Source organism: Podarcis muralis, chromosome 10 (assembly GCF_964188315.1).
Source record: "Podarcis muralis chromosome 10, rPodMur119.hap1.1, whole genome shotgun sequence".
Classification (NCBI taxonomy): Eukaryota; Metazoa; Chordata; class Lepidosauria; order Squamata; family Lacertidae; genus Podarcis; species Podarcis muralis.
In genome coordinates, this window is record NC_135664.1 from 51624536 (window position 1) to 51640366 (window position 15831).

The 15831-nt window shown below is 40.4% G+C and overlaps 1 protein-coding gene across 4 annotated transcripts in view; it reads right to left on the reverse strand.

Moving 5' to 3' along the window:
• Positions 1-2315: 2315 nt before the first annotated feature.
• Positions 2316-15831, reverse strand: part of CRY1 (cryptochrome circadian regulator 1) — a 33031-nt gene continuing 19515 nt past the window's right edge. The window contains exons 5-14 of one of the 4 annotated variants that reach the window (XM_028747383.2): positions 14607-14695; positions 13777-13917; positions 13364-13675; positions 11335-11486; positions 11032-11234; positions 10158-10259; positions 7602-7697; positions 6353-6427; positions 6164-6271; positions 2316-2996 (exon numbers count right to left, since the gene is read on the reverse strand). In XM_028747383.2, coding sequence (XP_028603216.2) covers positions 6168-6271; positions 6353-6427; positions 7602-7697; positions 10158-10259; positions 11032-11234; positions 11335-11486; positions 13364-13675; positions 13777-13917; positions 14607-14695 — 1274 coding nt within the window. In that variant the 3' untranslated portion in view covers positions 2316-2996; positions 6164-6167. The remainder of the gene's footprint in view (positions 2997-6163; positions 6272-6352; positions 6428-7601; positions 7698-10157; positions 10260-11031; positions 11235-11334; positions 11487-13363; positions 13676-13776; positions 13918-14606; positions 14696-15831) is intronic. The other 3 variants (XM_028747384.2, XM_028747385.2, XM_028747386.2) reach the window with 3 other exon arrangements.

A 15831-nucleotide genomic window follows, 5' to 3' on the forward strand; every position in this document is an offset into this window, starting at 1 on the left:
CACAATCAACAATGGATCCGTTTTATTTACTGTCCCATCCCAACCGAACATTCTAAGAACAGTAATTTTTAAGATCTGGTGCCAAAGATTACTTTTTTCCTCCTCCCTCCTCATCTTTCCCCCTTTTGTGTTGTGTCTGTTAATTTAACGGTAAGGCTGAGGGCAGGGAGGGCCAAAGGCGGCTTGCTTATTTTTTTGTAAGTCACTTGAGATCCCTTTCTGGCTGAAGAGCAGGACAAAAATGTATTAAAACAAATTATAAAGAACTGTTCTCATTACAATAAGGGATTTCTCTCCAGGTGGTAACAAAAAGCATCAACTCTCTGTCCGATTAGGTCTGGGATGTAAGTGTTGATCCAATTGCATGTACGGTGTGCAATTACTTATAGGGATGCACAAGTGCCCTTTTAGTAGAATAAACTACTGCTGTGCAGAACAGAAAACACTTTCTGGGTTACAATTTAAGAATGGTTTAAAAAACACTTCCTCACACTGCAAGACAGATGGGGGGGGGGGGACTTGCGACTCTCAGAAATAAAGTGTTTCCTTCTGTGGCACTCATTCTTGTTTATATTAAAGATGAACGCAGGCTTTCACATTCCCTTCAGAAAGGTAGCTATTGACCATCAGATGCACTCTTTCGCTCTTCACAAGAGATGAACTGAAGTTACTCTCTGAATCTAGATTATGGAGCATTGGCTGGGCATATTGTTTGTATACTGTTTACAAAAGTGCTGGCTATCCCAGAGATGTATGAGGTGAAGAAGAAAAAATCATACTTGAGCTCTTGGAGCACCCTCTATAGGTCAATTTGACAAGAATAGAGGTTTGATTTAAAAAGAAAAAAGAAAAAAAGAACTCCGCAAAAGCTTGATTACTTTCACCATTCAGATTAACAAATAAATAAATTGGATTTTTATTATTCCTAAAGATTTATATGGATAGTAATAAACCATAAGGAATGCTTTCATACGAACCATTTCCCTAGAACTGGTATTTAAGTAGTTTATTCTGGTTTTCTGGAGAATCCAGACAAAATGGTTGCAAAAACTACTGCATTCAAGTGTTCCTAGGAGTCCTCCATGTTTCAAGACCTGGGCTGCAGTGTTTTTTCTAACTTTAATTGCAATTGCAGTGCTAACCTCTCATGTGGGAACTGGGAAAGTGGTATTAACTCACCTTGCATGGAGGAGTGGAACTATGTTGCAGTTGGTGACAGAGAAAAGCTCCACCTTTCTATGATGCTTGCTCTATATTTTATGGTTGCACTTTGCTGGACTGCTGTCACAGTTAAATTCAAAAAATCAGCTACTTGGGAATTGCATACCAGATTTAGGCCTAGTTCCCTGTTCCCTACTATAGAACTAAACAGCAGCATTTCAACCTGCATTGCTGTTGTTTTATTTCCTGTAATATGTTACCTGATCCCAGGAATTAAACAGGCAATGTTTGTCCTTTTCTTTTTATATCCTGTTTAAATACTTTGTGTGCTAAAGCACATATTTACTACTAAAAACCAGAGCAAGTACTGGCACTGCAGGATAGTAATGTAGAAGATAGCGTTGCCACAAATGCCATATGGAACCAGGGATAAACCTGCTTCCAGCTGAATGCAGAAAAGCAATGCAGAGGGACTCATTGTGAAAGGAATAACAGGAACTACTACCCTGATAAGAGGCAAAATATCAGAAGGAAACATGTTCCATACTTAAGTTCAGTAACTGGACTTCTGGAGCACTGTTAAGAGTTGCTTTAAGTACACATTTTTGTCAGTAAAGGATTAGCTATTAGATATGTGCCTTCCTTGGCTGTGGGTGCCTAGGACAATAGCTAGTGAGGGTCATTAAACTCTTCAAATGCTATTTGAAGCTATAAAATTCTATAAACACAAGGTACAGTGGTGCCCCGCAAGACGAATGCCTCGCAAGACGGAAAACCCGCTAGACGAAAGGGTTTTCCGTTTTTGAGTTGCTTCGCAAGACGATTTTCCCTATGGGCTTGCTTCGCAAGACGAAAACGTCTTGCAAGTCTTGCGATATTTTTTTTTGCTCCCCCCCCCTTTTTCTAAGCCACTAAGCCGCCAATAGCCTTTTAGCAGCTAAGCCGCTAAGCCTTTAATAGCCGCTAAACCGCTAATCCGCTAATAGGGTTGCTTCGAAAGACGAAAAAACCGCTAGACGAAGAGAATCGCGGAACGGATTCTTTTCGTCTTGCGAGGCACCACTGTATAAGCAATTCAAAACTTGTATGCTAGCACTTCTTAAAAACTGTATTGACTAGACCAATACAAAATCTGCTCAAAAACAAGACTTAAATGAAACAACCTGTATATACATTTTTATTAACAAGGGCATCCTCACTGTGATTGAACAAGGCAGTGGGAAATACTAGGACAAAACATCAGACATGACAACTTCATAGTTTAACAAAATATTGGCATATGAGACTTATATACAGCTGTATTTCCATAGAGTAACATCTCTATCATATTTTATACACAGACATATAAGAGCTGACCATTTTGAAAAGACAGTTTGGTTCATAAAGGGGTCAAAAATCCTGCCCCGAATCTAAAAATATTAAATCTAAAAATGATCAAGGTCATCTTTGTCTGGACACTTTCCGTTTTATATCCATCCAATTAAAGCCTTTTCTGAAAGCCATACATGAAATATCAAAAATATATTGATGAGTCTATCACTAATCATGAATGTTTATATTTACAGTAAGTTACCAAATTCATCACCAAATGCTTTATTTACAAATCTCTATTTCCCCTTTGTGAGTCATTAAAAGTTTAAAAACCATAGAAATACCAGTTAGAAACAATGCATTAAAAAACATACTTGTTTACAACCATTCAGACTGTGTGAAAATAAATGCATGAAAATGCACATTTTAATACAAGTACTCTCACAAAAACTTTTAATTCCAATATGAAGTGAAATAATTTTGCCCTGTAATTTTAGGGTGTGGATCCTTCTCTTTCAGCAAAGCTGCAAGACAAAAATGAATCAGTCCATTAGGAATTAATTCTCAATAAATATTATATGTTTTCGCTTTCTGAAATTTGTTACCATACCTTGCATACATTTTAATATTTATTAATAGGTTTTTATATGTAATGAATCACATTTTCTGCATACATTGTCTGTTCATAATTTAATTTAATGACTGGTTCATCACTTGCATAAGTTGTGCTGCATGTAAGGTGCCATAAGACTACAATGTGTAGCTTCTTGCTAGCAGTGGAAGTGCAAACAAAAAAGAATGGTGATTTGGGAATTTCAGAACACAAGTAAGTGATGTCCAGAGCACTGTCTAATCCTGTTATGTTCAATGAATTGTGGGCAAGGTGCTTGGATCAGTCAGGGTGACCACTTGTGTTCTGGACCCTTGCCCCTCTTGGCTGATACAAACTAGCAGAGATGGGAGAGCTTGCTGTGCAAGGGAGGTGATTAATGCCTCCTTGTGAGAGGGAGTGGTCCCTGACGGCTTGAAGGAGGCAGTGGTAAAACCACTCAAGTAATCTAAGTCATTACTGCTCAGTAGTTACCAACCTCCCCTTCTTGGGCAAGGTTATTGAATGAGCGGTCGCAGACCAGATCTAGGCACCCTTGGAGGAAACAAATTTTCTAGATCCATTTCAATCGCGGTTTAGGCCCAGTTTAGGTGCAGAATTCAGCGGCCAAGTTGTTCACGAGGACAAGATGGTTTGAGCATATAACACCAGCCTTGGCCCGACTGCAGTGGCTGTCAATTAGTTTCTGGGCCCAATGCAAAGTGCTGGTTCTGACCTATAGTCGTAAACGGCTCAAGACCACAATGTCTCAAGGACTGCCTCTCCCCGTATGACCTGACTCAGACCCTGCAGTAATCACCTGAGGCCCTTCTTCATCTGCCTCCTACACAAGAGGTCTGGAAGTGGCAACACAAGAATGAGCCCTTTATGAGGTGGCTCCCCACTTGTCAAATGCTCTCCCTAGGGAGGCTTCCCTGGCACTTTTTATGTTATATATCTTTAGGTTCCAAGCAAAAACATTCCTCTTCTCCCAAGCCTTTGGCTAATTAAATGATCTGTGGCATTTTAAAGGGGTGTGTGCGTGTAATTATGTGTATTATTATTATTTGTTTATGTTTATCATTATTATGCTATATATTTTTGTGTTTTATATTGTAAACAGCCCTGTCAAAAAATAACAGGTAAGAAAAAGAGGCAAAAGACAACTGTCCATAGACATACATGCATTGCAAACTAACCATGAAATTGCACGCATGTCTTCTCAGAAATAAGCCCCCCTGAGTTGAACTGGGCGTACTCCCAGGGAAGTGTGTGATGGACTGCAGCCAAATATTTGCTGTGAAAGCTGAGTAGGTAAAAAATATTTCCAAATATAATGGGCAGCTACAGAATGCATTATTTGTGTTTTTAAGATGAGCAGACTGGTCTTTTTTCCAATCTTCAGTACTTGTGTAAGCTACCAAATTTTACATGATCCACACAATGCTATGTTAAACTTTCAGTAACTCACAAAAGTAAAGTCTTTCTAGAGGCCTATTGGAGAGATAATATGACAAAATTAGCCATAAGAGCTTGACCTATAAGTCTAGATCTTAGGAACACTGAAAGCTGCCTTATACTTGGAGCACCTGGTCATCTTGCTCACTATTGCTTACAGACTGGCAGCCGCTTTTCACAGTTTCTCTCCTAGCTCGACCTGGAGATGCCAGATTGAACTTAGGACCTGCTGTATACAAAGCAGATGCTCTCCCCCTGAGGTATAGCCCTACAACCTTTGGTGTGCCTCAAAGTGTAAAATAAAGGAGGGAGTCAATAAAACTTGAACAGAATATAAATAGTGCAGGGCAAATAGATGGCTGTTTTTATATCTTGTAAATTAGTCAAGAAGCTGCCGATTGAGGCAAAGGAGTGTGTAGAGTGGCAAAATGGATTGAATTTGATGGAAGCACAATGTTAAGTGAAGTCTGACAATATGTTTATCCATAATACCAATATGGCATATTTCAGATCACAATGCCACAATATTTTAAACAAAACTCAGAACTGAGGTGACACATCAAAACGTAATTGCTGGAGCAATTCTTCATACTTACAATAAATATTTCAGGCATACAGAGAAAAATACAGCAAAATAAACTGTTCAACCCTTCTATGTCAGCTGATAATACTCAGCAGTTATATGAATATTTAGGGTTCTTGGTATGGTCGTCATAGCAAGATAGGTGAGATTTCCCAACTATGTGGACGTTTAAGTAATTTGTTGTGCAGAATAATTTTCTGTTAACTGCTCCAAATCCTGCTCTACAGCTGCAGAAGAAAACACATGGCCCCAGCTATTCTAAACAGGCTAGAACAGAGTAACTGCTTCAGCACAAAATATGCTTCAGAGCAGGCATGGCTACTTATTCTAAACGCACACTTCATAGGCCTACTGATGCACATTTGCAGCAACTTAAAGACGTGCAAGAACTACAGAAAAATACTGCAACCAACCTAGATAAATCTATGTGCAGTGTTTACACTGGGTATGCATTTGGATATTATCTCTAAAGGGGGAGAGCAGAACATGAATATTTATGGAGGTGCAGATTCAAAGCTGCCAACAGGACAGTATCTTAGACCTGCTGCAACTTAGGGAGGAAAAAAAAAACAAGTTGCAGGACTGACAACTGTATAATGTAATGGTAATAAATGAAAGGAAACTTCCACTTTCTTAGTACAAAAACTATGCATAAGAGCATAAGAATGAGTGGAGTCAAATAAAACAAAATCGTTCCCTTTCCCTGCTCAAAGAAAGTTACACAAATACCTGATGACTGAAGTGGATGGTTATCATCACTCAGCAAGCTCAAAAAATAGACAAAGCTAATGCACAGTTTTAAGCGGTGGGGGCAAGTTAAGCTAAATGGAGCAGAACTGGCAATACAAGTCATATGGTAGTCCCATGCAACTGCTAAAAGCATAAACTGAATGTCAGGACTCTTGGCCACTGCCACGCAGGATGTTAGGTTGAATATTTGGTCCACTCCTCTAATGGAAGCTATGTTCTTAACCATTCAGGAGGCATGTTTAGTTTTTCCTTCTGACATCAGCATGTGGTTTTCTATCATTAATATCTTCCTTCAGAGTTCTTATTTTTACCCAATTAATTACTGCTTTGTCGCTGGACTTTGGGACCAATGCTCTGAGTTTCCTCTTCTGGATTTGGACGTTTCCCAGTGCACACTCCAGCAACAAGAGATGCTCTTCCTGCAAATTGAAACCAAAGACCTACTTTAAGAATCTATTTGAGTTTCAGATAATGCCATCACACATGTTTATAGAACTTACCTTGCTGAATTAAGTGTGTTTTCTGGCCTTCCCCATGAGCGTAATGCAAAATACCACTCCCTTGAGGGTAACCTGTTAAAAACACATTAAAATATTTTTGAAATGTGTAATAGATCTGCAATCAATATTTCTGATCAAAGTTCTAGAAATTCTTCATACAATTATAATACATTTTAATGTAAGTGCCTCCAACTGGGCTGTCAATTGTGTAAGCTACATAAATCTTAGAAGGTACTTGTCTAGGCTTGGTGAATACATAGTGCAGGGGTCAGCAAACTTTTTCAGCAGGGGGCCGGTCCGCTATCACTCAGACCTTGGAGGGGGCCGGACTATATTTGGGGGGGAAATTCCTATGCCCCACAAATAACCCAGAGATGCATTTTAAATAAAAGCACACATTCTACTCATGTAAAAAAACACTGATACCCGGAATGTCCGTGGGCTGGATTTAGAAGGCAATTGGGCTGGATCCGGCCCCCAGGCCTTTGTTTGCCTACCCATGACATAGGGAAATCTAAAGATTAGTCTTGTTGCAGGTCTTGTTGCAGCCCGTGCCCTCGGCCCCAAGGAATAGCTTTCGCTGTGTGCATACCTAAGAGGCTAAAATTTTGAAGTCCCATGTGTTCCTGCTTTACTTCCTTCTCCACCTTTCCAGCTGGGATCTGTGGTTAACTTGCACAGCTGAAAATGGTAGAACTCCAGCATATGGGTGGATAAATACTGACAGAACTATCTCACTTTCTCTAAAGCCGGTGAGATTTCAGTGCTTAATTATTCAAGCATACTTAGCTCTCTCTAAATGACAACCTGTATGATTGCTGGCAATGCAATGCAAATCCCACTTGAGGAAGTCCCATTTATTTTCTAGAATTCTTCCTCTTGCACCTTGGTCCTCAATAACACACTTACACAGAGGGTAGCCGGGGAATTGGTACTAAAAGCATCTGAAACTTTGTAGGGGCGAGTGGGAGAAAAACTTTTCTTTGATTTACAAACTCTGATGCTTCAGCATGAAGTTCTCTTGACTTTATTTTGGTTCCTCTTGGAGAGGGCCAGATATTTTTGCTCAGATACATTCACTTAAAGAAGGTTTAAAAGGAACCTGTCCTATAGAGACAAGGTGCACATAATTACAGGCAGAATGGCAGGAAATGCCTCATTCCCCCTGTTCAACTGGTATAATCCAAAGTATTGGAATAAGTAAGACTTCTGAGGAATTTAATGCAAAACTGAAGCAATGTTGTCTTACCTTGCTGCTGAATTCCACTAGTTACTGTATGAGATTCTCCTAACGTGCATGTTTGAACACTTCCTGAATGGGCTTCATTTGTTCCCATTTGAGATCCTGGAAGAACACAAATCTGCATGGTTAGCTCTACTAATTTCTGGGAAGGTATAGGCTTCCTATCAATAGTTAATTTGTTTTAATGGTATCTCTGTCCCAGTGCAATGCAGACACTTCCACAGTCACAATAAAATTAATTTCTGGCTAGACTGTCAATTCGTTTATGATCCTGCCTGAAGGAAGCATTTATTCCTTTGCCATTCAAGAAATTAGACTTTCTGGTCAGTCCCCCAAACTATTTTTGTTTGGTTTTAAAGATTATAATCTGAAAGCTATGAGAACTTCTTCAGCATGTGAAATACTAAACTGCCTGAGCTGCTTATGTGTATTTGTGTGCTAGTTACATAGCCCATTTTCTTAACCAAATCCATCTGCAATCTCTACTTTCGCATGTTAATTGAACTTGGACAGGAATCTTAGTACATGCAAACAATGACTTGCAAGTACTTTCCTCTTGGTTCAAAGTAACCAAGATAGAAAAGGCCTTAATCCCGATTTCTAAATACTGTATTGTAGAACTACATCTGCATATTATTTTGAAAAGAACTATTAAATATTTAGTCATCACAACTGAATTTTATGATATTATTAATACATATCTGTCAGAGACTGCCTCCAGGTCCCAGCTCACAGAGGACCAACGCTAGCCAGTAGAACTGTACAAAAGTCTTTATTGAAGTATAGTTTCCATTTTCAAACCCTAGCGTGCGTCTCTACGTCTAGAGCCTAGACCGACGAAGCTCCGTCTGAGTCTCCGCCCCCTGTACACCAGCTTAAGACTCTAGCCTTACTCCACCTCTTCCGTCTCTCCTTCCGCCTCTGGGTCCTACCACCCCCCGGGGTCCCTTCCTTCCTGGACGCTTCGGAGGCGGACCCCTCGGACTCTTCCCCCTCCCTTCGGCGGGCTTTAGGACCTGGCTCCCTATCCGGGCTGCTCATTGCGCCACCCTCTTCTACATTTGAACTTGGCGCGCGCGCGCTGCCTCCGACCTTCCTTTTGACCGTTTCCTCGCTCTCTGATGCAGGCGTGGCTAACCCTGACTCATGTCCTTCCGCTGACGGAAAGCTGCCTGATGCCGATGCCTGGGACTCCTCCCCCCTACTGCTCTCCGGTGGGGAAGCTGGTCCCGATTTCCAGCTGCTGCTCTCTGAGTCCCCTCTGGCCCCTCCTTCCTGGGGTGTTCCCTCTGGCAACCCCCTAGCTCTGACCACGGGAGTCCCTTTCTGTGAATCCTCCGATTCGCTGGAGAGACTTAGAGACCTCGGGCGGCTATCATCGCTTACTTCTCCCTCAGATTCCTCCCCCTCGGTCTCTAATTCCTCCCTTTCCTGTCCCTCTGCTCCTGAGCCCCTGACAATATCCTATCAATATTAATATATACATATTACATAAAAGTAAAGGTACCCCTGCCCGTATGGGCCAGTCTTGACAGACTCTAGGGTTGTGCGCCCATCTCACTTAAGAGGCCGGGGGCCAGCGCTGTCCGCAGACACTTCCGGGTCACGTGGCCAGCGTGACAAGCTGCATCTGGCGAGCCAGAGCCGCACATGGAAACGCCGTTTACCTTCCCGCTGGTAAGCGGTCCCTATTTATCTACTTGCACCCGGAGGTGCTTTCGAACTGCTAGGTTGGCAGGCGCTGGGACCGAACAACGGGAGCGCACCCCACCGCGGGGATTCAAACCGCCAACCTTTCGATCGGCAAGCCCTAGGCGCTGAGGCTTTTACCCACAGCGCCACCCGCGTCCCTATACCTATTACATACTCAGATGCAAACACTAAGAAAGTTGAATAGTTCCCCTTTAGTAGTGGAAAGGACCTCTACCTGCAACTGGGTTTCAGTATAATGGATGCTGTACAAATAAAATGAAAACATTGCATTTTACCTTGCTGGTTTTTTTTAGACTGTTAGTGTTGTGTTGGAGTTCTTTTAACCTTTTATGGTTATGTACTTTATTGGAAACTACTTATTTAAACTGCCTTCTGGGTTTCAGTATAATGGATGCTGTACAAATAAAATGAAAACATTGCATTTTACCTTGCTGGTTTTTTTTAGACTGTTAGTGTTGTGTTGGAGTTCTTTTAACCTTTTATGGTTATGTACTTTATTGGAAGCTACTTATTTAAACTGCCTTCAGTATGCATTTAATTGTGGAAAATGCAGTAATTGACTATTGGCTAATTGTGTTCCAGTCCAGGTGTTGAGATAAGAGGCATGATGCTCCCTCAAAAGCTGTGGAGTGAATTAAACCCTATCCCATCTGTAGTCTGTGTGTAGATGTCCACTTTACCTATTAACTGAGTGATTATAAATAATAATGACCATATGCTGTTGAAGTTCAAATTTTGGAAAGTTGGTAAGATAGATTTGCTAAACAATACAAAGTCACTGGAGTCTTAAGTAGAGTTTACTGCTTTCTATTTCCCAGCCTACTTTTATTAAGAATAGGTAGAACTTACCACTAGCATTGGTACAACTAGGAAGGGTTTCCCCTGGTGAATATCCCATTAGGCCACTATTTCCATTCCCATTCCCATTAGAAGGCACTGATGCAAGCAGACCTAATCAAAACAAAATACATTAGCATCAGAATGAAGAACATACATTTTCGTTTAGTCACTATCTTTTCCAATTCTGCTGGTGGCCTTTCTGTATTTCATCCAAAACAAAAATTAGGTCCTCCAAGAAACAGATCATAGAAGAAAATTACAAGGATTGGCAGTATTGTTAAATTTATGAATGTACATCCAGGCATGAGAACATAGTCTGAATTCGAATACAAAGATTTTAAAAATGCGGGGGGGGGGGGGGCAAAGGCAGCACCAAGATCAGTATCTGGAAAGTATGTAAAAGCAGCAAATTCTCATTTCATATGGATGTTCATTTTCTCTTTCTACACAGAAGAATGCAATGAGCTGTATCCAACTAAAGTTAGACACTTACTATGACTAACAAATGGATCCAACTCCAAGTTTTCAAAAAATCTAATCCAATGGATCATTGCAAAATTCGGATTTGCATCTGGTCAAGTCATCCTCAGAGTACTCTCACCAAATCAATTGATTTGAGTTATGTAATTCCATTGATTTCAGTGGGTCTACTCAGAGTATACCTTAGCTGGATAAACCCTTTATAGAGTGGTTCACAAAATTTAACACAACAGTTCAACATAAAACAGTACACATGAATGAAATGCACAAGAGAAGCAGTCTTTCATTTGCCAATCCTTTCAATCACCTAGTTACACTCATTATGCCTGGGCCCTGTGGCTACAGAGAAGCAGTCAAGTACAGAAGGAAGTGAACTTTTCTAAATCAAAACATTTTACCATACCTAATCCTCTGTATCGTGATAGTTGCTGGTAGATTTGTTTCATCCTTTCAATATTCAAGCGACTTGCCTCAGCATGATTTACCATTGGTTTAGGGTAATTCACTCCTATGACACATTTTGCAACCTTCTGGACACCCTCGGGGGCATTCCAAGGATCATAGATGTACTTTGCAGGAAATCCTCTGAGTACAGGCAGATAGCGTCTTATAAAGAAAAGAAGAAAAAGTTTAAGTCACTGAGTCCTTTATAAAACAGCTTGTTTAACCCTTTAATTTTTTTTAATAATTGGAAATGGTACTTAACCTGATATAGTCCCCATTAGGGTCAGTTCTTCTGCCAAAGCCCACAGGGCAATAGCAATGGAAAAATTGCTGGAAGAAGGAGCTACAGGACAGCCACATCCAACTGCCGGCATTCACACTCCAGTCAGCATCCAGGAGCAATTCTTCAAATACCTTTAAAACAAACACTCTGTTAGCCCAAACAGTTTTTCAGAAATACTTTTTTAATGCTGTACAGTTTTGAAGCATTAAGACAAAGCCATCAGAGTCATGGCTGCTAAAATGACTATGACGAGTTACATTAAACTCCTACCCTTGACATAATGCAGAGGAACGTATACTGTAAATTCTTGTTCCAAATCCCTGTTGAGGCAAGGCATATGAGGATACACACAGCAGAGCCCAACAGAATTCCAAACTGTGCTTAATCAGCAGTAATAATTTTATCTAAGTGAGTTCATCTGCACCAGAAGCACAAAGTGGCTCATGTACATAAACTTTGACTAAAAATGAGAAACAAAACTAAGGAGATCTTAAGATGGGCATCACTGCAAAAGGAGATCTAAGGGATCCTAGGCTGTTTTGCTGGCCTGGACACTGTTGCCTGCTCACCTGGCTTAAATATAAGATACGTACTGTACTGAACAAATGTGAACATAATAGGTTCGTTCAGTTCTTTGAAAGCAAGGCAGTAGTGGGAGATGCTGCCCCTTCACTAGTGTCTTAACTTGATTTAGAAGCACTGGGCCAAGCAACTGCTCATATTGTTGCAGCTATGAAGACAGTCCACAGGATCAGATGTTCATGGTATTATTCTCAGCAGCTTTAGAGCTGTGCATTTGTGTTTGAGGGAGGGAGCAGTGTAAAGAAAGGGAAAATTCACATAGGAAGCTTTCAGCGTGGTATGTAATAATGCCTGTTCTCCACTAGATGATGCTATTTAGCTAGCCTTGCTTAAGTTATATAACAAGTAGCACATTACGTTCACTATTTTTTAAGGGACTATGTTGTTGTTGTTTAGTCGTGTCCGACTCTTCGTGACCCCATGGACCAGAGCACGCCAGGCACCTCTGTTCACGATCTGTCCTTCCAGTGAGCACTCAGGGCTGATTTCCTTAAGAATGGATGCGTTTGATCTTCTTGCAGTCCATGGGACTCTCAAGAGTCTTCTCCAGCACCATAATTCAAAGGCATCAATTCTTCGGCGATCAGCCTTCTTTATGGTCAAGCTCTCACTTCCATACATCACTACTGGGAAAACCATGGCTTTAACTATACGGACCTTTGTTGGCAAGGTGACGTCTCTACTTCTCAAGACGCTGTCTAGGCCTGTCATTGCCCTTCTCCCAAGAAGCAGGCGTCTTTTAATTTCGTGGCTGCTGTCACCATCTGCAGTGATCATGGAGCCCAAGAAAGTAAAATCTCTCACTGCCTCCATTTCTTCCCCTTCTATTTGCCAGGAGGTGATGGGACCAGTGGCCATGATCTTCGTTTTTTTGATGTTGAGCTTCAGACCATATTTTGCGCTCTCCTCTTTCACCCTCATTAAAAGGTTCTTTAATTCCTCCTCACTTTCTGCCATCAAGGTTGTGTCATCTGCATATCTGAGGTTGTTGATATTTCTTCCGGCAATCTTAATTCCAGCTTGGGATTCATCCAGCCCAGCCTTTTGCATGATGTTGGGACTATAAATTCCACTTTAAAGCCATAGCAATATCTACCGTTACATTATAATCCTAAGCATGTTTACTCAGAAGTAAATTCCATCATCAGTGGGATTTACTTCCTAGTACGTGTCTTTAGGACTGCCTTCTCAGAGTATTTATTCAAAGGATGAGACAAATACCTTGGCCTAATACCATTATATATAACTTGATGCACAGAAAAACCAACGATACAGCACTAGATACAACATATTCTGTATAAATAGATTGTGTAGCAAAAGCTGCCTGAAATTTAGAAATATCTGCATAACTAAAATATCAAACTGAAATCTTAAAATGCCAATACAAAAGAAAAATCATCATCAATTAAGGAACAAAGAAGTGTACCTTCATCCCTTCTTCCCAACTAATCCACAGATCGCCTCGAGTCAAGAAGCATGCTACAGCATGCCTGGCCAAGTGGTGGATCCAGCCTTCCTGACGTAGCTGGGTCATAATAGCATCAATCCAAGGGAATCCTGTCCTGCCTTCTGCCCATTTTGCCAAAGCCTCAGGATTCCTGTCCCATGGAATCTGCACACATATGGGATTGCCTTCCATTTTATCAAAGCGTGGATTATTAGTGGCTGCTGTGTAGAAGAATTCACGCCACAACAACTGGCCATAGAGAGAAAGAGGAGGAGAGCTGTTCTTTTTTACCTGAAATGATAGCACAATCAATTATTCATTTTTTTAAAAAAACAAAAGTTTTATTTTATTATTAAATGAGTATTTGACAGTTCAAGTTGGCTGGTTCATACCTTTTTGTATAAGTCTGTTAACTTGAAGTAAAACAGGCGGCAGGACAAACAGCCAAATCGTAGGTAAGGACTAAGTCCCGTGGGACTTGCAAGAAGAGAATTTGCATTCATTCGTGGTCGTTCAAAGTTCGCTACCCAAGCCTTAAGAAAAATGAAAAGGTTATGTACATTTTTTATTCAGGTTCCCCCCCCCCCCTTATAATCACTTTTTTAAAAAAGGAAACTTGGCAACAGCTAACGGCACACCTAGATTTCAGAATTTGGAACAGCTGACGTTTACCAGCTTCAGTTTATTTACCTGTGAATTCTAGAAGCAACAATTGGTCTTTAATCAAAAGGTACTGAGAAAAGGTGAACTCTATGTGAAAATACAGCGACAATACAATACTGACACCTCCCTCAAGGGCCATATGCTTGAGCCAGTTAATAAAGACATAAACAAGTAGCTGAATTATATTTATTTAGAAGAGTTAACAAGAATATTTGGAAGATCACCTCTACAAGGGAGATACATTTCACTCCTCCCCATCTGCTTTTTAGGTAGGTGTGAAAGAGCTTTTTATTTCAGTTCATCTTTCTGGGAAATGGTGGGTACAATTTAAATTGTTTGTCTGTTGGCCTACTTTGTTCTATGCTGCTCTTTGTGTTTTAGTATTTAATATTTTGATGTTATTTTAAGAAGTTTTTGTACCAAACTTTAGCCTTCATGGGACGATGTTGTGTTTTGAAAGGTAGCATAGAAATCCTCAGATGCTAGTCAGTACCTTTTTACCTCTGTACAAGGTATTAAACCACGATTAACTGATGTCTGTTAAGGCTAGTGAATGTACCTTTCTTTCCAAATGTCTTTCCAATCTTGTAAGAGCTTCTGTTTCTCCACCTGGCCAAACAGCAGAAGGCAATCCATCTGTATCAAAACCTGCAAGATAAAATAATTATAAATATAGCAGCCAAACAATTTTGTCAAGAATGTCGTTTTCCCAAGTGAGAAATTGTTTGCTAGCATGTCAATGCTAAGAATCAAGGATAACAGAGGGGGAAATATCCAAATACTACAAGCTTCTAGGTTCCAAAAAGATTCCAAGATGTGCATGGCTTCAAAAGTGCTATATATTTACCCCCCCAAATTAATAAAGATCTTTTATTTCCTTTCCTAATTAACAGACAAGTGGCTACATCCATAAGTACCCTTCCATTTGCAGATATAGTGGTATCTCGGAAGTCGAATGGAATCTGTTACAGAAGTCCATTTGATTTCCAAAATGTTTGGAAACCAAGGCACGGCTTCTGATTGGCTGCAGGAAGCTCCTGCAGCCAATTGGAAGCCATGTCAGACGTTCGGGTTCCAAAGAACGTTCGCAAACCACAGCACTCACTTCCAGGTTTGCAGCGTTTGGAAGCCAAAATGTTCGAGTTGCAAGGCATTCGTCAACCAAGGTAGGACTGTACTCTCTGAATACCACAGGTCTCTGCTGATGTGGGGAAAGAAGATTCCCCATTTCCCTTCAGCTGTTTTTCAACACACTATCCAAGGTTCTCTTAACTCTCCAAAGCTGGTTTACAGGGTGTAGAAATCTACAAAAATCACCCCTCCACCACCACTATTAGAGGTCTCTGTTGTATGAAATGGGCTTCTGAAAATAGAAGGGCACCACTGAACACAGCCCAGATTGTTATTGCTGTGTCTGAAACGTTTGCTGTAATGCAATGATGTCTAGTAAGTGAACAACAGAGAGCTGTTTTCATTTAGTAATAAAACAGCTTCCCTTAGAATTTTTAAGGATAAAAGATAGCAATCAACTTCACGTATTTTGACTAGGTTTCTTTTTAAACACATTTTCTTGTTATTTTTAATTATTTCAGCTGTTTATTATGTTTTGCACATCTCCTTAAGAGGGATGTGGAAGGTGATTCATAACAATATTTTTACATTCGTCATCTCAGAAGTAACCCTGCTATGAGGGAAAATGCTTATATGCATATGGATATAGCATTAATAAAAGTAGTAGTAGTAATAATAATAATAATAATAATAATAATTTATTATTTGTACCC